Below are 26,506 nucleotides of genomic sequence, written 5' to 3'. Positions count from 1 at the left end.
CTGGTGGGAGTTGCAATCTGAAAAAAAAGTGGAGGCTAAGAGAGTCTCCCTCTCTCCTCTATGTGATTCCTGCCCGCCATCCCATAAACTCCTGAAGGCTATGTCTTAGGGGTCAGTAACAGTCTGGTCTGGGCTGATCTGTTGTGTTTTCAAGTTGTTTTCTTAAACGTAACAGCAATCCTGATTCACACATACAGTTTCAATATGAACTTTAAGGCATATGGCAGTTGCCTTTAATAAAACTACATCATTGCAATGCTGCAGTACAAATTTATTTGGGTTCAACTAACTTCTAGCATTTGAGATTTAATTCTGAGATATGAATATACAGATGACAGTAAATCACTAATTAAAAAAATAATTTTAGAATTGGTAGCTGTTGATAGAAGTAAAAGTTTGACTTATTCAATTAAGGCAATTGCCTCATAAAAGATTGTTCTTACTTGAAAAAGAAAACCAAGCTGTTTGTGTGTGTATTCAGAAGAGATTATCCAGCCTTGTAAAAACAGGCTCCTCGACCCCCCCTTCTCCTTGCTTTCTTTCTTCATAACTCAAGGCTAAAAGCTAGATAAGCATGGAATGTTGAGACAAGGGGCCGATTTAGGGAAAGTGATTGTTCTGCGCATGTCTAAAATGTGTTTTCACTAATCCAATGAATTGTTGCTAACTAACTTAATGACCTCAAAGGCCCACCCCTCTCGCCCTGAGGGGACAGCTATAAGACTGTACCAATTCCTTTGTTCTTTGAAGAAATCCTAATCACCCACAATTAAGGTGAAATTGGTTTTTCTTCCCACCAACTGCAGTGGTGTTTTGTTTGTTTTGTTCTCATGTAAATAAAATGAACTTCAATAGAAAAGCCTTCGTGTCTCAGTCTTTTGTTTAAGGTAAATTGTTTGGCATAACAATTTGGGGGCTCGTCCGGGATCCTCTAAACGCCCCGATTGGGGCTGGATTTTGATCCAGTTGAGGTCAGGCAGAACAGGCGGTGGTGAAGTGAATCGGAAGGCGCCCCTGCCTTCTTTTAAGGCAGCCGCTTCCTTGCCGACGCTTTGGCTGCTTGGCATCAAGAACTCGGAAAGAGGCACGAACGCGAGTTTTTTTTTAAGCCGGCCGGCCAACGAATCAACGAGCCAGCAGACCAACGGACCTGGTAAGTCGTAGTGGGAAACTCTGAAAGGGTTGGTTGTTGTTGTGTGAATGAAAAGTGAGTGACCTTGCGGTTCCCAGAGGTGGCCGTTGAAGTAGTCCGGGGCCCTGGGCCAAGGTGTGCGACTGTTGTCTGTACCCTCCTTGTGTCTGCATCAGAGAGACCCCTTACTCTCTACGCAACCTCCCTATCCTTATGTCTTTGTCTCCCGTGGGATGGGAATACAGACTTCCAAAACGGGCCCGCGGGGGGGTCCAGAAGGTCCGGTGGGGACCATGGGAATTCCGAGGGGGACGCCCCGACTCCAGGCCCTTGTGGGGGTGGTAATGAGTTAGGAATTCCTGGCAACAGTGCGGTGGGCAAGCTGTTGCTGCATTGGGAGTCTGTAAAAAGGTACAGGAGTTTCAGACAGAGAAGGAAATGGTCCATGTGCTCTGGAGTTTAGACACAATTTGATATTCGTTCTAAAGGGCCAAAATTTGGCCCATCCGCCCCGTGTCCCTTATGTAGATTTTTGGATATGGTACCTAATCAAATTTGGAGAAGGAATAAAACTGGCAGTAAGTAGAGACTTGATAGGTTCTAAGTTACAAGGTGAGGAAATGACAAAATTGGAGTTTGTAAATTGGACTGCTCCACCTCAGTAAAAGAAAAGGAGGGGGATGGCGAAAATAAAGACGGGACGCTGTCCGAGGGACCAGTGACCCGTTCTCAGGCACGGCAGATGAAAGAGCAGGGAGTTAGTGCCCAGTATCCACTCAGAGAAGTCTCAGAGATGCTTTAGGGATTATGATTTACAAGCCCACAGAGCTGCTGCACATTTGTAAGCAGCTGGCCGGAGTCACATAGGAGACTCTGGCAATTGCCGCTCGAACAGAACAGGCGGCCGGGGAATCCCTTCCAGAAGTAACCCCTGGAGATTGGGATTTCCAGGATGAAAATATCAGAGGGCGAAGTGCAGAAATGAAAGAGTTCTTGTTGAAAGGGTTGGAGGCAACAGTCCCTAAGACTGTTAGCATGAAATTGGCTTTTTGGTTAACCCTAAGGAAAAGAATGAAAGTTCAGTTGAATATCTGGAAAGGCTAAAACGCAATATGCGAAGGAACACTGGGCTGGACCCAGAAGATTCAGGAAAAAGTGGTAGCAAGAAGAGAAAACAGGAGGAGTTTTTCTCTGCCCTACCCGCTCAGAAGAGAAGGGAATGAAGAAGCGGGGGGGGAGAGAAAGGGGGGCAAGGGGCCCTGACTGTGTTCACTTTTAAGGTGGCTCAGGAAATACTTAGGTGAAGCTAGGCAAAGAGAGAGAGAGTATGTTGTAAAGAAGGCAAGGAAAGTTGTTGCAAGATCAGGTAAAGAGTTTTGAGGGGAAATGGGAAAGGAAAGGCTAGAAAGGAGGGAAAAATAAGTGTGTATCAACAAGCGATGCAGCTAGAGGAGGAAGGAGATTCAGGAAAGGAGTCCTTAACAAAACTAATAGTGCATGCCAGCTCGGACAGCAGAACTGTTTGCTCTAAGCTGAGCACTACAGTTAGCTGAAAGGAAAAAAGGATTAAAAAGAGAAGAAGGAACGTAACTTTCTCAAAGTTCATGAAAAACACAGAGAATGTTATCCAAAAGTGTATATGAAATGGAATCCTCAGGAAGAGTCCTAAGAGAAATAGGAGCGAATGGAGAACAGGGAATGAGAAAAAGCTCTTTTGGCTTGTTAAACTTACTGGGGTATAAAGGGTTAAGAATAGGCACAGAGTAGAAAAAAAAAAATCGCCTGGTGTTGAGGGAGGGAGATCCCGGCCAAGGTTAGGACTGTATAAACACATGCAGACTTTAGTGATTAACAGGGTAATTCTTTTCCATCTAAAGGGGCTGTAAAAGCCTACTGGAAAGCTAAGAAAATGGGTTTCAGAAAATGGGGAAAATCACACACACACAAAAGACACTAGGGGAATTGTTGACTATGGAATCCCACAGAAAAACATGCAGGAAAATGACAGATGCAGTATGTGGATTGATTGGCAGAAGTACGTGTTTAAAAGCCTGAAAAGGAGGCTTTGGAGGTGTGAAGAAACAGGAACTATGTTGGCAGTGATAGAGAAATGCAAAGAAAGAGAATTTGACAGGAGAAAGAAATAGGTTAGTAGATAAGAGATAGCAAGCAGAATTGCTGGGAATGTTCAGATCCCCCTCCTTGCTTCTCCAGATGCACAAAGTGGGAGCTGGAGAGACAAGGGGGGTTGATTTCACACCAGGAATGGTTTGCCTGTTTTACATAGGCACTTTCTGTGGGAATTCCTTAGAAGTCACTTTTGCATTCAGGGGTCACTACCAGTTTTAAGAGATTAAAATGTGTAGTATTTTTATTGAGAGTGAATTATCCAGAAGCCACAGAGGATCTAATCATTGGCATGAGTAGTAGGATAGTGGTAGCTTTATTCAATCTCAATTTTGACAGGTGCCACGCCCCCTTTTGGGACCCTGGACCGGAAGGGGAGGGACTTCCGGCGCCTAGGCTGGACCCAGGCCCCTTCCGGCGGAAGGGGTGGTCCGAACGGTGACGTCAGGGGTTGTGGGGGTCCCCGTGGGCCTATAGGGGTCTTTCCCTAGAGGCCGGGGTCCCCCGTGACCCTAGGGGTGCCTGAGGATTGGACCCCGAGGGGTTGTGCCACCCCACGACCCCGTAGGCCAATGGGGAGCGGTTGGATGTCCTTGGCTAGAAAAGGGGTGGTCGTAGACCATGTCTCGGCTTGCCCCAGCCCCCTGCGTGACGTCAGGGATTTCGGGTGGGCCCGTGAGCCTATAGGAGCCTTTTCCTAGAGGCAGGGGTCCCCCGTGACCCTGGGGTGGCCTGAGGATTGGTCCCCGAGGTTGCGTGCCACCCCACGACCCCGTAGACCAATGGGGAGCGGTTGGAGGGCCTTGGCTGGAAAAGGGGTGGTCGTAGGACATGCCCCGGCTTGTCCCTAGGCCCTGCAAGGGTGGGAAAGCCCCGGGGAGTTTGCTGAGAGGCTATAAAAACGTGGTTCGGGGACACTTCTGCGCGCTCTGTCAGCTCTTTGCAAAGGTCCTGCGGTTTTGTAGACATGGCGGAGAAGGAGAACAAAGCTCCGGAGCCCGTCCATAAGCCAGAGGAGCAAAAGGTCACGGCCTGCATGACCCTTTCCAAACCCCGAAAGCGTTACATGAGTTCAGATTCCGACAGTGAAAACGGCCCTCCAGGAGCATTAAAACGGCTTGAAGAACCCGACGGACAGTGTCATCCTAGGAAAACATCATGTTATAATGAGAAAACTTCTGAAACGCAGGTAGGTAACCCCTGGGGTAAGGTGTTGATAGAGGAGCGCTATAGATGTTTATTACGTGTGCTAAAAACCCCTTTTTGAATTTTTTTTTTTTTTTTAGGAGATGCGGTACTTCCAAGCCGGAGGCTATTCTCTGAAAAAACACAAGGACATGCAGGCCCTTACAAGGGCCTGTCTCTTCACAATGCTAAAAGACGCTTTGTCTGAACATCTGATTCAAAGGTGCTATGGATGCCAGGAAGATCTGTGTGGGCAACAAGCGCACCCGTGCATAGGTTGGAACGATGCTGACTATTCCAAGATGTTGAACGAGATATGTTCGAAACTTTGCTATAAAAAAGTTATCCTTGTTATCACCATTACAGCTTTCCAAACTAAGAAGCTCTGCATGACAAATCGAACCTTGATCTACATACACAAGATTATTAAAAGCTTAACAGCTTCTGACGAGTCATATAACTTTTTAAAAAGACTATTGAGGTCGACAGATGAACAATATCTAGACATTGTTAAACGAACACTACAACAAGTATACGATTGTCATTTTTACTGTTGTCCAAACATGCGTGCTCAACCTCACATCCTGGCTCGTGCAGGTAGATCCACCATATTTATGTGTGGCTGCTGTTGTACCTGGTCATAATAAATGAAATAAATATACCTTCTAGTACCACTATCAAAAGCATCAGTGTTTTTAGAGTGTGTTAAGTTGTATTTCCACAATGGGTGCTCAAAGATATTGAAGATTTACCAAGTAATATTTCTACATTGTCACCTTAACCAATTTCCAACCTCTCTGGCTCCTTCTGCAAAATACAAAAATAAAACTCACTTAGGAGTACACGTTTATAATAGGTTAAAACAATTATTTATTACAAAAATTCAACGCAGCTTGGCTGTGGGGTGAAAAAATAAGTCATTTCTGTTTCCCAACGAAAATCAGTGGACAGCAGGATCACTGAATATTTCAGACGCTTGAAGGCAGATTTAGTAAGTAAGCTAGAAATAGTGAAGAGCAATAAGTTGAGCAGTATAAAAACCCATGCTTTTAGTAAATGTCTTTAATACTCTCCAAAGTAAAAATGTTTTCCACATGTTTATACCCAAGGAAGATTCCTAGAATCTCTCTCTCTCCCTGTGTGTGTGTTAAAGCCCCTTTTGATTTTCCAGGCATCCCTCATAGAGCTTTAAGCCATAGCCTTCTCAACATCTCTCACAAACAGAATCACCAAGTTAAGAAAGTCAAATGTGACCATCCGCCCTCAAACGCCTAGAGACTTTTGAAAAAAGTTTGCAACTTAAAAGACCATGTGCCACCAATCTTCAACATCTCCGGCTCCTTCTGCAAAATACAAAAAACACCCACTATGAAGTGTACATTTTAAAAAAAGTTAAAACAATTATTTATTGCAAGGAATCAGCACAGTCTGGCTGTTAGGTGAAATTTCACTGAGATTTCAGACGCTTGAATTCACATCACAATCAGGGCAGCTCAGGACCAAATAGGTCCAAAGCCGAACTGTCAAAAGGGTGCTCCAGAGAGAGCTGTGAGGGAGTGCTAATAGTTTATGAATTAAACTCAGTTTCAATACTCAGAATCCTCAGTGCTGAAAAAAGTGTTAAGAAATTCTAAAATGTTGAGCTTGCTGAGGATGTCTTGCCTGCCTGGCATAGTTAGTCCATTTTCCTGCAACACAGAAAGGGGAAAGAAGGGTTTATTTCTTTGCACATATAGTATAAGTGAAACTCTAACCATGGCACATGTAAAGCAAAAGGCTACATCGTTTTTGTTTTTTGTCTGAATGCAGTCAGAGGGTTAGAGCAGGTCAATATACAGCTATGGTTCTCAACCTTAGTATTGGTACACCCCAAGGAGATGTGCTGAGGCCTCTGCACCATGCCCAATATACATAGGTTTGTATTTCTGCTTTTAACAGCCATACCAGTGTTACGTTCACAGAGGATACCACAGTAGGGTGCCTCATACTGGAGGAACTGTACAGGGCCCGTTGTCTTTCAAAAGCACAAAATACTCTAAAGGGCACCTCCCCTCCTGGACATTCTTTGTTTGAACGACGGTCATCAGGAAGACGATATAAATCTATTAAAACAAGGACAAACTGATTTAAAAACCATGCATAATGGGAACTTGAGTGTCTTGTTATGCCCAACCTGTAACAAGGTTCCTAATAATTTAGAAGGGATGGTTTCCAGGGAGGCCGGCATGCAGGGGGGTAAGCTCCCTAAGAGCTGTACCACCTCTCTTCTTTTCTATAAATATTTTCATTTAGGAAAAATTTCAGGCTGGGGCAATGAACCTGAATCTCACCCTCCCTGAAACATCAACCATGTAGTGCACAAGGTACACAGCCCTTCTCCCCTACACCCTGTTCTGTGCCATTATTAGCACTTTTCTACCACAAGCAACAAAGAGATGTTTATAGTTTTGTAAGTCATGGTTTCTATAGTTTCATCCTGAAAAGAGGTTTGAGACATTTGAACCCACATCAGAATCTGGTCAGCTCAGGACCAAATAGGTCCAAAACCGACCTGTCAAAAGGGTACTCCAGAAAGAGCTGTGAGGGAGTGCTAATGGTTTATGAATGAAACTCAATTTCAATATTCAAAATCCTCAGGGCTGGAAAAAAATGTTAAGAAATTCTAAAGTGTTGAGCTTGCTGAGCCTGTCCACTTTCCTGCAACACAAAAAGGGCAAAGAGGGGTTTATTTCCATTTTATTTTTCTGAGCACAGTCAAAAGGTCTATCTAATAGCAGCAGCAACTTTGAATTTCCTGTTTGGGGATACAGATCCCAGAGACCCCAAACCAGCGTGGCTGTTGTTCTGTGAGATGTAGTCTAAATTCTGAATTAATATAAATAATAGTCACAAATACCTAAAAACTTCAGCAGCAATTTATGTTGGAGTTATTTTAGCCTCATATGCAGCCTTTAGTAGATATGATGGGAGATACCTTTCTGGGGGTGAGGTGACTATCAGTAACCAAATATTCCTGACCATGTCTCCAATATCAAAGAGGACATCTCTTTATGACCAAATGTTCCTGCCCTGTCTCCAATGGCATCTCTTTGTTTAAGTGACTTTCCCCCCCTTTTTAGTCATTTTTGAAATTGTAAATAGTCTGTTGAGGCCCTGTTGTTCAAAGCATGCTTGTTTTTAGTTTTCTGATAGCTGTTCAACTGTAAGTAAATTAAATCTTTTTATTTTGTCTCCTGCTAATGTTTCAATGTGGGTTACTGCAGTGGGGGTTACTGAGCCTGTAGGGCCAGCTGATGAGCAAAAGGGGGGGGGGTGTACTAACCTTGGGGGAACTTGAAGCTATTCAGTTTTGTCAAACCTTACAATTAACCTGAGCAGATAGAGTAATTTAACCAAAAAAACATTGAAGCTGCAAAATACAAAACAAGACCAAATTGATTTAAAACATTGCATAATGTGAATTGAGTGCTTTTGCAGCCTGTGGTAATGCACCTGAAATTCTCCATCCCTGAAAATATCTACAGTGCAGTTATAGTGTGCCCTGAGACCTGTTTGCTAACCTGAATATTCAGTTATATAGCAGTCACAGCAAGGAAACTTCATTTTCATGACATACAATACTTTTACATAACTAAATGTATTAACTAATTGTATCATAGTTAACTTACTCAACAAATGTCAGCTAGACATAACCTGTCTTAACTAATGTGGGTTTTAAGTCTCAAAGGACAAGCTTCTCCCGCTTCTGAGATTATACATATTAGTTTGCTTTGTTTGGCTATTGGTCTTCAGAATTTAAGCATGCAGCTCCTTGGAAGGCTAGTTTCACAAAGTGTGTAGGATTGTTTTAATTCTTGAACAGAATGACATCTTTTCTGTGCAGGCCTCTCCAGGAAGTTAGAATTCAAGTTAACTTTTTTAAAAAGTTGAACTAATGTCACCAGGAATACGATATAGAACTATTAAAACAAGGCCAGAAATTCCCTGGGAGTGTGATAGCAATGATAAACCATCTCCTTGAACATTTCTCATATTATTAGGGTTGCCACATTTCAGAAGCATCAATTTTTCGGGGGTCAGCATTCTTTATGGTCCAGCTCTCACTTCCATACATCGCTACAGGAAAAACCATATTTTTGACTATGTGGCCCTTTGTTGGCAAGGTGATATCTCTACTTTTTAAGATGCTTATTTGCATTTTCCCACATTCATGGGGATTTTGTTCTGTTTTAAAGGTGTTTGGGAAATGCCTAGACAGTGTCTGGATTCAGGAATGGTGTGGATTGGGGCATTTTCTAAAGAACACAGGACAGGTTGGCCCCAATCTGTATAATCCCTTTATTTGTGTACAGCGGGGAGCAGATGAGAAGCAAGAGAGCTGCTTGAATCAATTGGCAAAATGTCACTAATGAAATGAAGACAGGTCAGAGCACAAAGAGTAGTACATCACTGTCACCACCATCAGACACAATACCTCCAGACAGGACTGTTTGCACCAGCCCTGAGACTGTTTTCAAATTTCTTACACTGTTTAAAGAGATGCAGAAAATATTAAAACAAACACAAAGCAAAACAAAAAACCTTCACACTGTGCAGAATATTGCCCAGCAGTGGAACTTTTTGTCAATATATTGACAAAACAATAGAAAATTTAAAAGATCAAAAGACAAAAAACATTGTGGCATTGTGGCCTCTTAAGAGCACTATATACTAGGATTGCAGCATGGCCTAATGAGCCTACAAAAAATATCTTTTGATGGGGGGGGGGGGCATTCTTTCAAAACATTTAAAAAACAATAGGCATTTGTGTTATCTCAGAGAAACAGACCACCCCTCCCCCACGTGCTCTGTTGGGCCATTTAACCTTCACTATGCCTTTGAAAAGGGAGGGGGACTCTTCCTTTGAAAAAGCAGGGACAGGCATTCTAAAATCTTAACATTCCCCCACCCCCCACCCCCACCCCCCACCCCCCTTCCCAACCATTGCATAATGCTAAAAAACTTATTTTTCCAGTGGCCCAAATAAAATGGCTGCTCTATTTCTTCCCAGCCCCCCCCCCCCCAATTCAAAAGCACGGATCTTACCTCAGCCTCCAACAGCCATGTGGGGAAAGGAAAGAGATGAACGACCCGGGGTTTTTTAAAACCCACAAGGCCCCTTAGAACAGCCTATCAGCAGGCTCGTATCCATAGGCTGAGGCTGAGGAGGAGGAGCTGAAACAAACAGTTAAACTACTACAAACAGTTTTTGGACTACAGATCCCAGAATGCATCTGGGTTAGACACAGGGACTAGCCACTTTCATCATTACATTCAAGACAGCAAACCCCCCCTCCCCCCAGGTTTCTCAGACAGCTATACAATAATGGAATGAATTGTACAATATTTTGAAGTTTGTTTGTGGCCATGGGAGATAGGGAATGTTACAGAAAAATGAATGAAGATTTCCAAATAATAGCAAGGAGAGACAAGAGGAAATTCTTAATCAAACAGTGTACAGAAATAGAGGAAAATAATAGAAAGGGAAATCCAGAAAGCTGTTCAAGAAAATTGGAGCTGTTAAAAGTTAGTTTTATGCAAAGATGGACATGGTAAAGGGCAAAAATGGTAGGGCGGTAACAGAGCAAGACATCAAGAAGAGGTGGCAAAAAGACACAGAGGAATTATACCAGAAAGATCTGGATGGCTTGGACAACCCCAGATAGGTTGATTGCTGACCTTAAGCCAGATATCCTGGAGAGTGAAGTCAAGTGGGACTTAGAAAGCATGGCTAACCACAAGGACAGTGGATGTGATGGCATGCCATTGGAACTATTTAAAATCTTAAAAGATGAAGCTATTAAGGTGGTATACTCAACAGGCCTGCCAGTTTGGAAAAATCAGCAGTGACCTTAGGTTTTTGATGTTGAGTTTCAGACCATTTTTGCAGTCTCCTCTTTTACCCTCATTAAGAGGTTCTTTAATTCCTCCTCACTTTCTGACATCAAAGGGGTATCATCTGTCTATCTGAGGCTGTTGATTCCAGCAATATTAATTACGGATTGGGATTCATCCAGTCCAGCCTTTCACACGATGTATTCTGTATATAAGTTAAATAAGCTGGGGGACAACATACAGGCTTGTCGGCCTCCTTTCCCCGTTTTGACCCCATAAGTTGTTCTATAGCCATTTCTAACTGTTGGCACGTATCCCACATAGAGGCTTTCTAAGGAGTTAGATAAAGTAGTCAGACACTCCTTTTTCTTTAAGGATTTGCCCATAGTATGCTGTGGTCCACACAAAGGTTTTTGCGTAGTCAATGACGGAGTAGCTGTTTTTCTGGAACTCTCTGACTTTCTCCCTAATTCAGCGCATGTTAGCATTATAGTTCCTAGACTCCCTTCAAATCCATATTTTATTTTTGGGACTTCTCAGTCCACATACTGCTGAAGCCTTCCTTGAAGATTTTGAGCATAATCTTGCTAGCGTATGAAACTATTGTAAATGTACAGTAGTTGCAGCTTTCTTTGCCAGAGTTTTGTTATAAGAAGTTGATGATCAGCGCCACAATCTTGTTTTTGCTGAATGAATAGAGCTTCTCTACGGCGTTAATGTTTGACTTTTCTCGAGGTTGATGCAATGTGTGTGTCTGGGAAACCTACGGTAGACAGTAGATACACAATTTGATGCGGAGATGTCATCAATATATTAAATATAAGGTTTATTCTGCAATCCATGCAGAATCTTGCAGTATATGACCAAAATCCCCTTATTTCCATTCATCCTCCTTATATCAATACAGCTGTCCTTCAAATTTTTCCTATCCTACTAAATCTTAAAAAGAACAATCCCTCTAATTGCTATCTACTTGCACAATCGTTCAGGGGTCTAAATCTTAGACTGAATTTAAAAGCAATAAAAATTTAAATACAAGAAAATATCTCTGGCTTTTTAGTCTATATAGGACAACTGAAACCACAATTAGGATATGTGAACCTGTAAAGTCTAATTCATTAGAAATATACATGCACTTCCATGTAAGTTTCAAAATAAATATTTTCCACTGCTGACCTTAAGTCTATCTCTGTACATTTTCTCGACATATCCATTTCTCCATACACGTTCTTTAAATACCCTGAGATGCTAGGAACAGAACCACCTACATCAGATCCATGTGCTCTGCAAATGGGATGTAAATTCTCCCTCCAAGGGCTACCACATAACTAATGTTGTATAATTAATGCAAACCCAGTAAGTTGTTCGCCTGTTCCAATCTACAGTTCAGTTAAGCTGCAAGGCCTGTTACAACATGTTCACTATTCCATTATTGTATAGCTGTCTGAGAAACCTGGGGGGAGGGGGGGTTTGCTGTCTTGAATGTAATGATGAAAGTGGCTAGTCCCTGTGTCTAGCCCAGATGCATTCTGGGATCTGTAGTCCAAAAACTGTTTGTAGTAGTTTAACTGTTTGTTTCAGCTCCTCCTCCTCAGCCTCAGCCTATGGATACGAGCCTGCTGATAGGCTGTTCTAAGGGGCCTTGTGGGTTTTAAAAAACCCCGGGTCGTTCATCTCTTTCCTTTCCCCACATGGCTGTTGGAGGCTGAGGTAAGATCCGTGCTTTTGAATTGTGTGGGGGGGGGGGGGCTGGGAAGAAATAGAGCAGCCATTTTATTTGGGCCACTGGAAAAATAAGTTTTTTAGCATTATGCAATGGTTGGGAAGGGGGGTGGGGGTGGGGGTGGGGGTGGGGGAATGTTAAGATTTTAGAATGCCTGTCCCTGCTTTTTCAAAGGAAGAGTCCCCCTCCCTTTTCAAAGGCATAGTGAAGGTTAAATGGCCCAACAGAGCACGTGGGGGAGGGGTGGTCTGTTTCTCTGAGATAACACAAATGAACATGAGGAAACATTTTTTGCTTTATTTAATTGTGCCCCCTATTGTTTTTTAAATGTTTTGAAAGAAATGCCCCCCCCCCCTATCAAAAGATATTTTTTGTAGTTCTGTTAGGGCCATGCTGCAACTTTAGCAGAGAGTCTTTAAGAGGCCACAATGCCACAATGTTTTTGTCTTTGATCTTTTTTAAATTTTTCTATTGTTTTTGTCAATATAATAACACACAAAAGTTCCACTGTTAAAAGTAACATTCTGCACAGTGGAAGGTTTTTGTTTTGCTTTGTGTTTGTTTTAATATTTTCTGCATCCCTTTAAAATGAGTGGGGCAGAAATTCTTGGTGCCTAGTCTCAGGGCTGGTGCAAAACAGTCCTGTCTGGAGGTATTGTGTCTGATGGGGGTATAGGATAGGCATGCTACTCTTTGTGCTCGACCCTGTCTATTTTCAGACATTTTGCCATCATATCTGCCAGCCTCTTTTGCTTCTCATCTGCTGGATCTTCAGCACAGCATTGTCTCCTAAAGCTATTGGACATGTCCTGTGTTAACATTCTCCATTACCTTTCAGGGATGCTAGTCTAACAGAATGTACATTAAGAAATAAGAGATTATTAAGAATAGCTGTAATACCTGTTTGAATGATTTCTGTGTTGTTTTATCTTTGAGTTATGTTGTGTAGAAGCCTCCAACCCCCGCTGTACACAAATAAAGGGATTATACAGATTGGGGCCAACCTGTCCTGTGTTCTTTAGAAAATGCCCCAATCCACACCATTCCTGAATCCAGACACTGTCTAGGCATTTCCCAAACACCTTTAAAACAGAACAAAATCCCCATGAATGTGGGAAAATGCAAATAAGCATCTTAAAAAGTAGAGATATCACCTTGCCAATGATAGAAGTAAAAGTTTGACTTATTCAATTAAGGCAATTGCCTCATAAAAGATTGTTCTTACTTGAAAAAGAAAAACAAGTTGTTTGGTGTGTGTGTGTATTCAGAAGAGATTAGCCAGCCTTGTAAAAACAGGCTCCTCGACCCCCCCTTTCTCCTTGCCTTTTCTTCTCTGTTCAAGGTCTCACGCTTTTCTGAGATAAGCATGGAATGTTGGGACAAAGGCCCAATTTAGGGAAAGTGAATTGTTCTGCGCATGTCTAAAATGTGTTTTCACTAATCCAATGAATTGTTGCTAACTAACTTAATGACCTCAAAGGCCCACCCCTCTCGCCCTGAGGGGACAGCTATAAGACTGTACCAATTCCTTTGTTCTTTGAAGAAATCCTAATCAGCCACAATTAAGGTGAAATTGGTTTTTCTTCCCACCAACTGCAGTGGTGTTCCGTTTGTTTTGTTCTCATGTAAATAAAATGAACTTCAATAGAAAAGCCTTCGTGTCTCAGTCTTTTGTTTAAGGTAAATTGTTTGGCATAACAATTTGGGGGCTCGCCCGGGATGCTCTAAACGCCCCGATTGGGGCTGGATTTTGATCCAGTTGAGGTCAGGCAGAACAGGCGGTGGTGAAGTGAATCGGAAAGGCGCCCCTGCCTTCTTTTAAGGCAGCCGCTTCCTTGCCGACGCTTTGGCTGCTTGGCATCAAGAACTCGGAAAGAGGCACGAACGCGAAGAGTTTTTTTTTTAAGCCGGCCGGCCAACGAATCAACAAACCAGCAGATCAACGGACCTGGTAAGTAGTAGTGGGAAACTCTGAAAGGGTTGGTTGTTGTTGTGTGAATGAAGAGTGAGTGACCTTGCGGTTCCCAGAGGTGGCCGTTGAAGTAGTCCGGGACCCTGGGCCAAGGTGTGCGACTGTTGTCTGTACCCTCCTTGTGTCTGCGTCAGAGAGACCCCTTACTCTCTACGCAACCTCCCTATCCTTGTGTCTTTGTCTCCCGTGGGATGGGAATACAGACTTCCAAAAGGGCCCGCGGGGGTCCAGAAGAAGGTCCAGAGGGGACCGAGGTAGGAATTCCGAGGGGGACGCCCCGACTCCAGGCCTTCTTGTGGGGGGGTGGTAATGAGTTAGGAATTCCTGGCAACAGTGCGGTGGGCAAGCTGTTGCTGCATTGGGAGTCTGTAAAAAGGTACAGGAGTTTCAGACAGAGAAGGGAATGGTCCATGTGCTCTGGAGTTTAGACACAATTTGATATTCGTTCTAAAGGGCCAAAATTTGGCCCATCCGCCCCGTGTCCCTTATGTAGATTTTTGGATATGGTACCTAATCAAATTTGGAGAAGAAATAAAACTGGCAGTAAGTAGAGACTTGATAGGCTCTAAGTTACAAGGTGAGGAAATGACAAAATTGGAGTTTGTAAATTGGACTGCTTCACCTCAGTAAAAGAAAGGAGGGGGATGGCGAAAATAAAGACGGGACGCTGTCCAAGGGACCAGTGACCCGTTCTCAGGCACGGCAGATGAAAGAGCAGGGAGTTAGTGCCCAGTATCCACTCAGAGAAGTCTCAGAGATGCTTTAGGGACTATGATTTACAAGCCCACAGAGCTGCTGCACATTTGTAAGCAGCTGGCCGGAGTCACCTAGGAGACTCTGGCAATTGCCGCTCGAACAGAACAGGCGGCCGGGGAATCCCTTCCAGGAGTAACCCCTGGAGATTGGGATTTTCAGGATGAAAATATCAGAGGGTGAAGTGCAGAAATGAAAGAGTTCTTGTTGAAAGGGTTGGAGGCAACAGTCCCTAAGACTGTTAGCATGAAATTGGCTTTTTGGTCAACCGTAGGTTCAGTTGAATATCTGGAAAGGCTAAAACGCAATATGCGAAGGAACACTGGGCTGGACCCAGAAGATTCAGGAAAAAGTGGTAGCAAGAAGAGAAAACTGGAGGAGTTTTTCTCTGCCCTACCCGCTCAGAAGAGAAGGGAAAGAGAAAGGAGGGGCAAGGGGCCCTGACTGTGTTCACTTTTAAGGTGGCTCAGGAAGTGCTTAGGTGAAGCTAGGCAAAGAGAGAGAGAGTATGTTGTAAAGAAGGCAAGGAAAGTTGTTGCAAGATCAGGTAAAGAGTTTTGAGGGGAAATGGGAAAGGAAAGGCTATAAAGGAGGGAAAAATAAGTGTGTATCAACAAGCGATGCAGCTAGAGGAGGAAGGAGATTCAGGAAAGGAGTCCTTAATAGTGCATGCCAGCTCGGACAGCAGAACTGTTTGCTCTAAGCTGAGCACTACAGTTAGCTGAAAGGAAAAAGGATTAAAAAGAGAAGAAGGAACGTAACTTTCTCAAAGTTCATGAAAAACACAGAGAATGTTATCCAAAAGTGTATATGAAATGGAATCCTCAGGAAGAGTCCTAAGAGAAATAGGAGCGAATGGAGAACAGGGAATGAGAAAAAGCTCTTTTGGCTTGTTAAACTTACTGGGGTATAAAGGGTTAAGAGTAGGCACAGAGTAGAAAAAAAAAAATCGCCTGGTGTTGAGGGAGGGAGATCCCGGCCAGCGTTAGGACTGTATAAACACATGCAGATCTGTAAAATTTGTAGTTAGAAAATGGGGAAAATCACACACACACACAAAAGACACTAGGGGAATTGTTGACTATGGAATCCCACAGAAAAACATGCAGGAAAATGACAGATGCAGTATGTGGATTGATTGGCAGAAGTACGTGTTTAAAAAGCCTGAATTGAAAAGGAATAAATAAAATGCAAGGGAAGAGAATTTGGAGACAGGAGAAAGAAATAGGTTAGTAGATAAGAGATAGCAAGCAGAATTGCTGGGAATGTTCAGATCCCCCTCCTTGCTTCTCCAGATGCACAAAGTGGGAGCTGGAGAGACAAGGGGGGTTGATTTCACACCAGGAATGGTTTGCCTGTTTTACATAGGCACTTTCTGTGGGAATTCCTTAGAAGTCACTTTTGCATTCAGGGGTCACTACCAGTTTTAAGAGATTAAAATGTGTGGTATTTTTATTGAGAGTGAATTATCTAGAAGCCACAGAGGATCTAATCATTGGCATGGATGCCTTGCAAACTATGGGTTATGGTTTAATTCCTATAACAAACAACTACATTGAGCCTAAACCCGGAAATCGTTAGGAGAAAATATATTCCAGTTTTAAGGTGAAGAATTTGAGAACAGGAGTAAATGCAACATAGGAAGCGATTGTCCTGCATTCTTCACACCAGCATAGGACTATCCTTGGCGGTGGATGATGGTCAGTAGGCTGCTACAGATCGAGGCTATTCTCCTTGAAAAAAAAAAAAACTCGATCTAATACTGAGGGTTTATCAGAAACTGTCAGGAAGGAACTGTGTAATGAACATGATGGTATTGCCCTGACTGGTCTACAGATAAAGTTTAGGGAAGACCTACGGGAAGAGGCAATAGGGGGAATATGGAACCTGTACACTGACGGTTCCTCTAGAGTAGTGAATGGGAAAAGAATAACGGGATATGCAGTGGTAGAGAGGATGGGGGGGGGTTCGAAGTTGAATCTGGACCCCTTCCCCCGTCCATGTCAGCTTAGACAGCAGAATTATATGCCCTAAAAGAGCTTTAGACATAAGCACAGGAAAATCTGTAAATATCTGGACAGACTCTAAGTATGCATGTGGAGTAGTCCACGTTTTTGGAAAAATTTGGAGTGAAAGAGGACTACTTACATCCCAGGGAAAGAATCTGGCCCACCATCAGTTGATACTGGACACCCTGGAAGCGTTGAGCCTCCCGTCTGAGGTAGCTATTATCCACATTCCAGGGCACCAGAAGGGAAACTCCCCGGAGGTAGTAGGAAACCGGCTGGCTGACGAGGTAGCAAGAAAGGTGGCAGGAAAAGAATTGAATCCCGCCCTCTTAGCAGCCCTTATTCCTACCAGTAAAGAGATCACTGCCCCTTTGGTGTATTCACAAAGGAGCTTGAATTGACAGAGGAGCAGGGAGCTACAATGGTGAATGGCACGCTAAAGTTGAGAGATGGAAGACAATGGCTGCCCGAGGGGGTGGTCAGGGAAGTCCTCAAGGCATTGCACGAGGGAGGACACTGGGGAGTTAAGGCTCTGGTCTCAGCCTTTCTGCAAAAATATACAGGGAAGAAAAGTGTGGTCACACGCCAACACCATTTTAGCCCACTGCATTCCTTGCCAGAGAGTAAATAAGAATAACCTGAGAAAAACAGAAATGGGAGGACGACCTCTGGCCATCCACCCCTTTGAACATTTGCAATGTGATTTTATTGATATGCCAAAGTCAGGACTTTGGAATCAGTGTTTGATAATAACTGATCAGCTCACTGGCTGGGTAGAAGCATACCCTACGGCTCGGGCAACGGCAGGGATAGTTTGTAAAATCTTATTGGAATCCAATCAATGGTTAGCAACAGGGGTAAAAACTGAAAGGATGAACCAGACTTTGAAAGAGCAAATTAATAGTTGATGCAACAAGCGCAGTTGCCCTGACCGAAGGGTTTGCCCCTAGCAGCTGCATAGCATTACAGGACTCTCGCCCTTTGAAGCCTGTGCAGAATGGAAATTTGGGATGTTAATGCACAGAGATACACAGAGAGTGAGCCTTAATTTAGATTTGTTCAAGGATGCCTTTATAAGAAAGTATTTGCTGGCCCTATTCTCTATTTTCTCCGATAACAGGGAGCGAGGCATTTCAGTGCAACGGACGCTATTGGAGGTAGCAGTGCATTCCTTCCACCCCGGGGATTGGGCTTATATCAAGGCATAGGAGAATGAACCGCTCGCCCCAAGATGGCTTGGTCCGTTCCAGATACTGTTGACAACAGAGACTGTCATCCAAACTGAGGAAGCTGGTTGGACTCACTATACCAGAGCCAAGCGCGCAGTCGACCCTGAGGGACGGTGAAAAGTTGTGCCTGTGTCCAAGGACGGACTAAAAGACTATTTTTAAACGACATATGTAATGTCCATTAGTCGGTTAGCGCATAAGTATTGTCCTTTCTTTAGTGTGTATATAGAAGTAAGAAAAGTTAATAATCTGGTCCAAACTTGGCAGGTACATTTGAGAATAGACAGGAGTCTTAGGGGACTCTATTTCTTAAAAAGATATTCAATTGGTGATCAAGTAGTGTTGGAGGACGAGGGGACCATTGATTGGGAGGAGGAAAGGAAAATCTTTAAAGATCAAGAACCTTATGAAAGTACTGACACTGATAGTTGCTCTGAAGAAGAAGGGTTTTCAATGAGGATTGTCGGATTTCATTGTCCTGCCCAGGTTACCACTATTTGGGTAATTGCTGTCAGAGTAATGTCTATAACTCCCTATATAACAGGTAGAATTTGTCCCTGGTTTTCCTGTTCAATTAGTCGAACACCAAAAGGGGAGGTGGAAGAGTGGAAGGTACAGATACAAACCACTTCCTATTGGGACACTGAATACAAAGGGTTGGCCTGTGGTAACCAATTGATGGTACGCAAAGAGGTACGAGGTAAGGGCCGTGGAACTTTGTATACCAGCACTGAGTTGGCTTCAAGTCTAGAGTTCTGGCATAACCGAGATTGCAAGCAGTGCCCCCTCATTAAAATCAGAGATAGCAACATCAGCCCTGGATCAGAGTCAGACTCCGACTAGGTCATTCCCCGAAGAAAGTGGTCTTTCTACTCTCATACTTTCACCTCCCGGCAGTTTACTCGGAGTATCAGGTAATATCTGAAACTTAAAGACCCCCTGATAGGATTGGATCCTTTTGAGCCTTACTGTTATTTGTATTGCCATTTTTGCCCTCACCATTGGAGTGCCAGAATAACTAAATTTGACGAAAACCCGGCTTTGAGGTGGTATGTGCTTAAGGTGAGATATCCTGAAGGGTTGTGGACTGAAGCTTGTAGGCTGTAAAAACGCCAATTGCAAGCTGTCTGTGGAGAATTCAATCTGATAGCTCGGCGCAGGCAAAGACCAATTCCCAAGGGATGGCTCCGTTACGCATCTTCGGTGCACCACGAAACGTGTTAGAAGTGCAAGAACGCAAGCCCCTGGTCAGTGCCCAGTCTAGATTCAGAGGACGAGGAATGGAATTCCCACTACAAGCGGAGGTAAAGCCCACCCCTCTAATGTCTTGGAGAAATATCAGGCAATTGTTTATTGGCAGACCACGGGTTGATGGCAAAATAATGATAGTGTGAGGGCTCTTCTTGAGCCTTGTGCTACAAGCTACAGGATCCACCTGCCCCTGTGTAATAACAACAAGGCAGGGAAGCAGGGAACAGCAGACCTTAACCTATAAGTCCATCTTCAATTGTGTTGATAATATTACCTCCTGTGCATTTGACAAGGTAGAGTACAAAATTTGTCAGGACTCCCTTGGAACTCAAACTTGTTATGACCCTAGAGAAAACCCCGAGAGAATTTGGATTGAATTCCGTGTTACAGTAATTAGTAATGGAGGCTGGACTAGAATTAAATGTGGTGGAATAGGCTGGGTTCAGCACCACATGGTATGGAGAATAGCAGCAAGTGTAGTTTAGAAACTCACCTGTTTGTTTCTGTATGAAACTGTGTGAAGTTAGCCACCTGATCTACCACGCCCTGCAAGCCTCAGGAAGGTGCCTGTAAAGTTCGATTGTACCTGGGGCTCCTATGAAAATTGTCCAAGTGAAAGACACCTTTGGTCGGTCTGGGGGAGGGGGGAAGTTTTCATAATTGTGAATAAGTCAAAGGAAATTATAAAAAGAAAAACGGGGAAATAATTGATAGAAGTAAAAGTTTGACTTATTCAATTAAGGCAATTGCCTCATAAAAGATTGTTCTTACTTGAAAAAGAAAAACAAGTTGTTTGGTGTGTGTGTGTATTCAGAAGAGATTAGCCAGCCTTGTAAAAACAGGCTCCTCGACCCCCCCTTTCTCCTTGCCTTTTCTTCTCTGTTCAAGGTCTCACGCTTTTCTGAGATAAGCATGGAATGTTGGGACAAAGGCCCAATTTAGGGAAAGTGAATTGTTCTGCGCATGTCTAAAATGTGTTTTCACTAATCCAATGAATTGTTGCTAACTAACTTAATGACCTCAAAGGCCCACCCCTCTCGCCCTGAGGGGACAGCTATAAGACTGTACCAATTCCTTTGTTCTTTGAAGAAATCCTAATCAGCCACAATTAAGGTGAAATTGGTTTTTCTTCCCACCAACTGCAGTGGTGTTCCGTTTGTTTTGTTCTCATGTAAATAAAATGAACTTCAATAGAAAAGCCTTCGTGTCTCAGTCTTTTGTTTAAGGTAAATTGTTTGGCATAACACCAACAAAGGGCCACATAGTCAAAAATATGGTTTTTCCTGTAGCGATGTATGGAAGTGAGAGCTGGACCATAAAGAATGCTGACCCCCGAAAAATTGATGCTTCTGAAATGTGGCAACCCTAATAATATGAGAAATGTTCAAGGAGATGGTTTATCATTGCTATCACACTCCCAGGGAATTTCTGGCCTTGTTTTAATAGTTCTATATCGTATTCCTGGTGACATTAGTTCAACTTTTTAAAAAAGTTAACTTGAATTCTAACTTCCTGGAGAGGCCTGCACAGAAAAGATGTCATTCTGTTCAAGAATTAAAACAATCCTACACACTTTGTGAAACTAGCCTTCCAAGGAGCTGCATGCTTAAATTCTGAAGACCAATAGCCAAACAAAGCAAACTAATATGTATAATCTCAGAAGCGGGAGAAGCTTGTCCTTTGAGACTTAAAACCCACATTAGTTAAGACAGGTTATGTCTAGCTGACATTTGTTGAGTAAGTTAACTATGATACAATTAGTTAATACATTTAGTTATGTAAAAGTATTGTATGTCATGAAAATGAAGTTTCCTTGCTGTGACTGCTATATAACTGAATATTCAGGTTAGCAAACAGGTCTCAGGGCACACTATAACTGCACTGTAGATATTTTCAGGGATGGAGAATTTCAGGTGCATTACCACAGGCTGCAAAAGCACTCAATTCACATTATGCAATGTTTTAAATCAATTTGGTCTTGTTTTGTATTTTGCAGCTTCAATGTTTTTTTGGTTAAATTACTCTATCTGCTCAGGTTAATTGTAAGGTTTGACAAAACTGAATAGCTTCAAGTTCCCCCAAGGTTAGTACACCCCCCCCCCCCTTTTGCTCATCAGCTGGCCCTACAGGCTCAGTAACCCCCACTGCAGTAACCCACATTGAAACATTAGCAGGAGACAAAATAAAAAGATTTAATTTACTTACAGTTGAACAGCTATCAGAAAACTAAAAACAAGCATGCTTTGAACAACAGGGCCTCAACAGACTATTTACAATTTCAAAAATGACTAAAAAGGGGGGGAAAGTCACTTAAACAAAGAGATGCCATTGGAGACAGGGCAGGAACATTTGGTCATAAAGAGATGTCCTCTTTGATATTGGAGACATGGTCAGGAATATTTGGTTACTGATAGTCACCTCACCCCCAGAAAGGTATCTCCCATCATATCTACTAAAGGCTGCATATGAGGCTAAAATAACTCCAACATAAATTGCTGCTGAAGTTTTTAGGTATTTGTGACTATTATTTATATTAATTCAGAATTTAGACTACATCTCACAGAACAACAGCCACGCTGGTTTGGGGTCTCTGGGATCTGTATCCCCAAACAGGAAATTCAAAGTTGCTGCTGCTATTAGATAGACCTTTTGACTGTGCTCAGAAAAATAAAATGGAAATAAACCCCTCTTTGCCCTTTTTGTGTTGCAGGAAAGTGGACAGGCTCAGCAAGCTCAACACTTTAGAATTTCTTAACATTTTTTTCCAGCCCTGAGGATTTTGAATATTGAAATTGAGTTTCATTCATAAACCATTAGCACTCCCTCACAGCTCTTTCTGGAGTACCCTTTTGACAGGTCGGTTTTGGACCTATTTGGTCCTGAGCTGACCAGATTCTGATGTGGGTTCAAATGTCTCAAACCTCTTTTCAGGATGAAACTATAGAAACCATGACTTAAAACAAAACTATAAACATCTCTTTGTTGCTTGTGGTAGAAAAGTGCTAATAATGGCACAGAACAGGGTGTAGGGGAGAAGGGCTGTGTATCTTGTGCACTACATGGTTGATGTTTCAGGGAGGGTGAGATTCAGGTTCATTGCCCCAGCCTGCAATTTTTCCTAAATGAAAATATTTATAGAAAAGAAGAGAGGTGGTACAGCTCTTAGGGAGCTTACCCCCCTGCATGCCGGCCTCCCTGGAAACATCCCTTCTAAATTATTAGGAACCTTGTTACAGGTTGGGCATAACAAGACACTCAAGTTCCCATTATGCATGGTTTTTAAATCAATTTGTCCTTGTTTTAATAGATTTATATCGTCTTCCTGATGACCGTCGTTCAAACAAAGAATGTCCAGGAGGGGAGGTGCCCTTTAGAGTATTTTGTGCTTTTGAAAGACAACGGGCCCTGTACAGTTCCTCCAGTATGAGGCACCCTACTGTGGTATCCTCTGTGAACGTAACACTGGTATGGCTGTTAAAAGCAGAAATACAAACCTATGTATATTGGGCATGGTGCAGAGGCCTCAGCACATCTCCTTGGGGTGTACCAATACTAAGGTTGAGAACCATAGCTGTATATTGACCTGCTCTAACCCTCTGACTGCATTCAGACAAAAAAACAAAAATGATGTAGCCTTTTGCTTTACATGTGCCATGGTTAGAGTTTCACTTATACTAGATGTGCAAAGAAATAAACCCTTCTTTTCCCTTTCTGTGTTGCAGGAAAATGGACTAACTATGCCAGGCAGGCAAGACATCCTCAGCAAGCTCAACATTTTAGAATTTCTTAACACTTTTTTCAGCACTGAGGATTCTGAGTATTGAAACTGAGTTTAATTCATAAACTATTAGCACTCCCTCGCAGCTCTCTCTGGAGCACCCTTTTGACAGTTCGGCTTTGGACCTATTTGGTCCTGAGCTGCCCTGATTGTGATGTGAATTCAAGCGTCTGAAATCTCAGTGAAATTTCACCTAACAGCCAGACTCTGCTGATTCCTTGCAATAAATAATTGTTTTAACTTTTTTTAAAATGTACACTTCATAGTGGGTGTTTTTTGTATTTTGCAGAAGGAGCCGGAGATGTTGAAGATTGGTGGCACATGGTCTTTTAAGTTGCAAGCTTATTTCAAAAGTCTCTAGGCATTTGAGGGCGGATGGTCACTTTGACTTTCTTAACTTGACGATTCTGTTTGTGAAAGATGTTGAGAAGGCTATGGCTCAAAGCTCTGTGAAGGATGCCTGGAAAATCAAAAGGGGCTTTAACACACACACAGGGAGAGAGAGAGATTCTAGGAATCTTCCTTGGGTATAAACATGTGGAAAACATTTTTACTTTGGAGAGTATTAAAGTCATTTTACTAAAAGCATGGGGGGGTTGTGTACTGTTCTACTTATTGCTCCTTACTATTTCATGCCTACCTACTAAATCTGCATTCAAGTGTCTGAAATTTCAGTGATCCTGCTGTCCACTGATTTTCGTTGGGAAACAGAAATGACTTATTTTTTCACCCCACAGCCAAGCTGCGTTGAATTTTTGTAATAAATAATTGTTTTAACCTATTATAAACGTGTACTCCTAAGTGAGTTTTATTTTTGTATTTTGCAGAAGGAGCCAGAGAGGTTGGAAATTGGTTAAGGTGACAATGTAGAAATATTACTTGGTAAATCTTCAATATCTTTGAGCACCCATTGTGGAAATACAACTTAACACACTCTAAAAACACTGATGCTTTTGATAGTGGTACTAGAAGGTATATTTATTTCATTTATTATGACCAGGTACAACAGCAGCCACACATAAATATGGTGGATCTACCTGCACGAGCCAGGATGTGAGGTTGAGCACGCATGTTTGGACAACAGTAAAAATGACAATCGTATACTTGTTGTAGTGTTCGTTTAACAATGTCTAGATATTGTTCATCTGTCGACCTCAATAGTCTTTTTAAAAAGTTATATGACTCGTCAGAAGCTGTTAAGCTTTTAATAATCTTGTGTATGTAGATCAAGGTTCGATTTGTCATGCAGAGCTTCTTAGTTTGGAAAGCTGTAATGGTGATAACAAGGATAACTTTTTTATAGCAAAGTTTCGAACATATCTCGTTCAACATCTTGGAATAGTCAGCATCGTTCCAACCTATGCACGGGTGCGCTTGTTGCCCACACAGATCTTCCTGGCATCCATAGCACCTTTGAATCAGATGTTCAGACAAAGCGTCTTTTAGCATTGTGAAGAGACAGGCCCTTGTAAGGGCCTGCATGTCCTTGTGTTTTTTCAGAGAATAGCCTCCGGCTTGGAAGTACCGCATCTCCTAAAAAAAAAAAAAAAATTCAAAAAGGGGTTTTTAGCACACGTAATAAACATCTATAGCGCTCCTCTATCAACACCTTACCCCAGGGGTTACCTACCTGCGTTTCAGAAGTTTTCTCATTATAACATGATGTTTTCCTAGGATGACACTGTCCGTCGGGTTCTTCAAGCCGTTTTAATGCTCCTGGAGGGCCGTTTTCACTGTCGGAATCTGAACTCATGTAACGCTTTCGGGGTTTGGAAAGGGTCATGCAGGCCGTGACCTTTTGCTCCTCTGGCTTATGGACGGGCTCCGGAGCTTTGTTCTCCTTCTCCGCCATGTCTACAAAACCGCAGGACCTTTGCAAAGAGCTGACAGAGCGCGCAGAAGTGTCCCCGAACCACGTTTTTATAGCCTCTCAGCAAACTCCCCGGGGCTTTCCCACCCTTGCAGGGCCTAGGGACAAGCCGGGGCATGTCCTACGACCACCCCTTTTCCAGCCAAGGCCCTCCAACCGCTCCCCATTGGTCTACGGGGTCGTGGGGTGGCACGCAACCTCGGGGACCAATCCTCAGGCCACCCCAGGGTCACGGGGGACCCCTGCCTCTAGGAAAAGGCTCCTATAGGCTCACGGGCCCACCCGAAATCCCTGACGTCACGCAGGGGGCTGGGGCAAGCCGAGACATGGTCTACGACCACCCCTTTTCTAGCCAAGGACATCCAACCGCTCCCCATTGGCCTACGGGGTCGTGGGGTGGCACAACCCCTCGGGGTCCAATCCTCAGGCACCCCTAGGGTCACGGGGGACCCCGGCCTCTAGGGAAAGACCCCTATAGGCCCACGGGGACCCCCACAACCCCTGACGTCACCGTTCGGACCACCCCTTCCGCCGGAAGGGGCCTGGGTCCAGCCTAGGCGCCGGAAGTCCCTCCCCTTCCGGTCCAGGGTCCCAAAAGGGGGCGTGGCACCTGTCAAAATTGAGATTGAATAAAGCTACCACTATCCTACTACTGGCATGGATGCCTTGCAAACTATAAACTATGGGTTATGGTTTAATTCCTATAACAAACAACTACATCGAGCCTAAACCCGGAAATTGTTAGGAGAAAATATATTTCAGTTTTAAGGTGAAGAATTTGAGAACAGGAGTAAATGCAACATAGGAACAAAGGAAGCGATTGTCCTGCATTCTTCACACCAGCATAGGACTATCCTTGGCGGTGGATGATGGTCAGTAGGCTGCTACAGATCGAGGCTATTCTCCTTGAAAAACTCGATCTAATACTGAGGGTTTATCAGAAACTGTCAGGAAGGAACTGTGTAATGAACATGATGGTATTGCCCTGACTGGTCTACAGATAAAGTTTAGGGAAGACCTACAGGAAGAGGCAATAGAGGGAACATGGAACCTGTACACTGACGGTTCCTCTAGAGTAGTGAATGGGAAAAGAATAACGGGATATGCAGTGGTAGAGAGGATAAGGGGTTCGAAGTTGAATCTGGACCCCTTCCCCCGTCCATGTCAGCTTAGACAGCAGAATTATATGCCCTAAAAGAGCTTTAGACATAAGCACAGGAAAATCTGTAAATATCTGGACAGACTCTAAGTATGCATGTGTAGTAGTCCACGTTTTTGGAAAAATTTGGAGTGAAAGAGGACTACTTACATCCCAGGGAAAGAATTTGGCCCACCATCAGTTGGTACTGGACACTCTGGAAGCGTTGAGCCTCCCATCCAAGGTAGCTATTATCCACATTCCAGGGCACCAAAAGGGAAACTCCCCAGAGGTAGTAGGAAACCGGCTGGCTGACGAAGTGGCAAGAAAGGTGGCAGGAAAAGAATTGAATCCCGCCCTCTTAGCAGCCCTTATTCCTACCAGTAAAGAGATCACTGCCCCTTTGGTGTATTCACAAAGGAGCTTGAATTGACAGAGGAGCAGGGAGCTACAATGGTGAACGGC

The 26,506-nt window shown here is 43.3% G+C and overlaps 1 protein-coding gene and 2 long non-coding RNA genes across 5 annotated transcripts; 1 reads left to right on the top strand and 2 right to left on the bottom strand.

Annotated features, from left to right (window-relative positions):
* Window positions 1–384: 384 nt before the first annotated feature.
* On the top strand, window positions 385–20,453 carry LOC144589600 (uncharacterized). Of its 2 annotated transcripts, none has more exons than XR_013545811.1 (2): window positions 385–1,153; window positions 17,896–20,453. It is a non-coding gene; the product is annotated as an uncharacterized LOC144589600 (long non-coding RNA). The 2 variants fall into 2 exon arrangements; XR_013545810.1 differs by lacking the exon at window positions 385–1,153 and adding an exon at window positions 13,203–13,992.
* Window positions 5,019–9,709, bottom strand: LOC140703145 (uncharacterized). Of its 2 annotated transcripts, XR_013545812.1 has the most exons (3): window positions 9,530–9,709; window positions 6,389–7,141; window positions 5,019–5,251 (listed from the first exon to the last, which is right to left on the bottom strand). It is a non-coding gene; the product is annotated as an uncharacterized LOC140703145 (long non-coding RNA). The 2 variants fall into 2 exon arrangements; XR_013545813.1 differs by lacking the exons at window positions 5,019–5,251; window positions 6,389–7,141 and adding an exon at window positions 5,821–6,132.
* A 2,235-nt stretch (window positions 20,454–22,688) lies between the features above and the next one.
* On the bottom strand, window positions 22,689–25,557 carry LOC140706603 (uncharacterized). Its single transcript, XM_078376661.1, has 3 exons — window positions 24,664–25,557; window positions 24,071–24,566; window positions 22,689–22,726 (listed from the first exon to the last, which is right to left on the bottom strand). The coding sequence occupies exons 1-3, from the start codon at window positions 24,883–24,885 to the stop codon at window positions 22,689–22,691; spliced, it is 756 nt and encodes a 251-aa protein (XP_078232787.1). The 5' UTR covers window positions 24,886–25,557.
* Between the last annotated feature and the right edge of the window lie 949 nt (window positions 25,558–26,506).

The sequence above is a fragment of the Pogona vitticeps genome, chromosome 5 (genome assembly GCF_051106095.1).
Source record: "Pogona vitticeps strain Pit_001003342236 chromosome 5, PviZW2.1, whole genome shotgun sequence".
In the NCBI taxonomy this organism is placed as follows: domain Eukaryota; kingdom Metazoa; phylum Chordata; class Lepidosauria; order Squamata; family Agamidae; genus Pogona; species Pogona vitticeps.
This window is presented reverse-complemented; position numbering and strand designations above follow the sequence as displayed.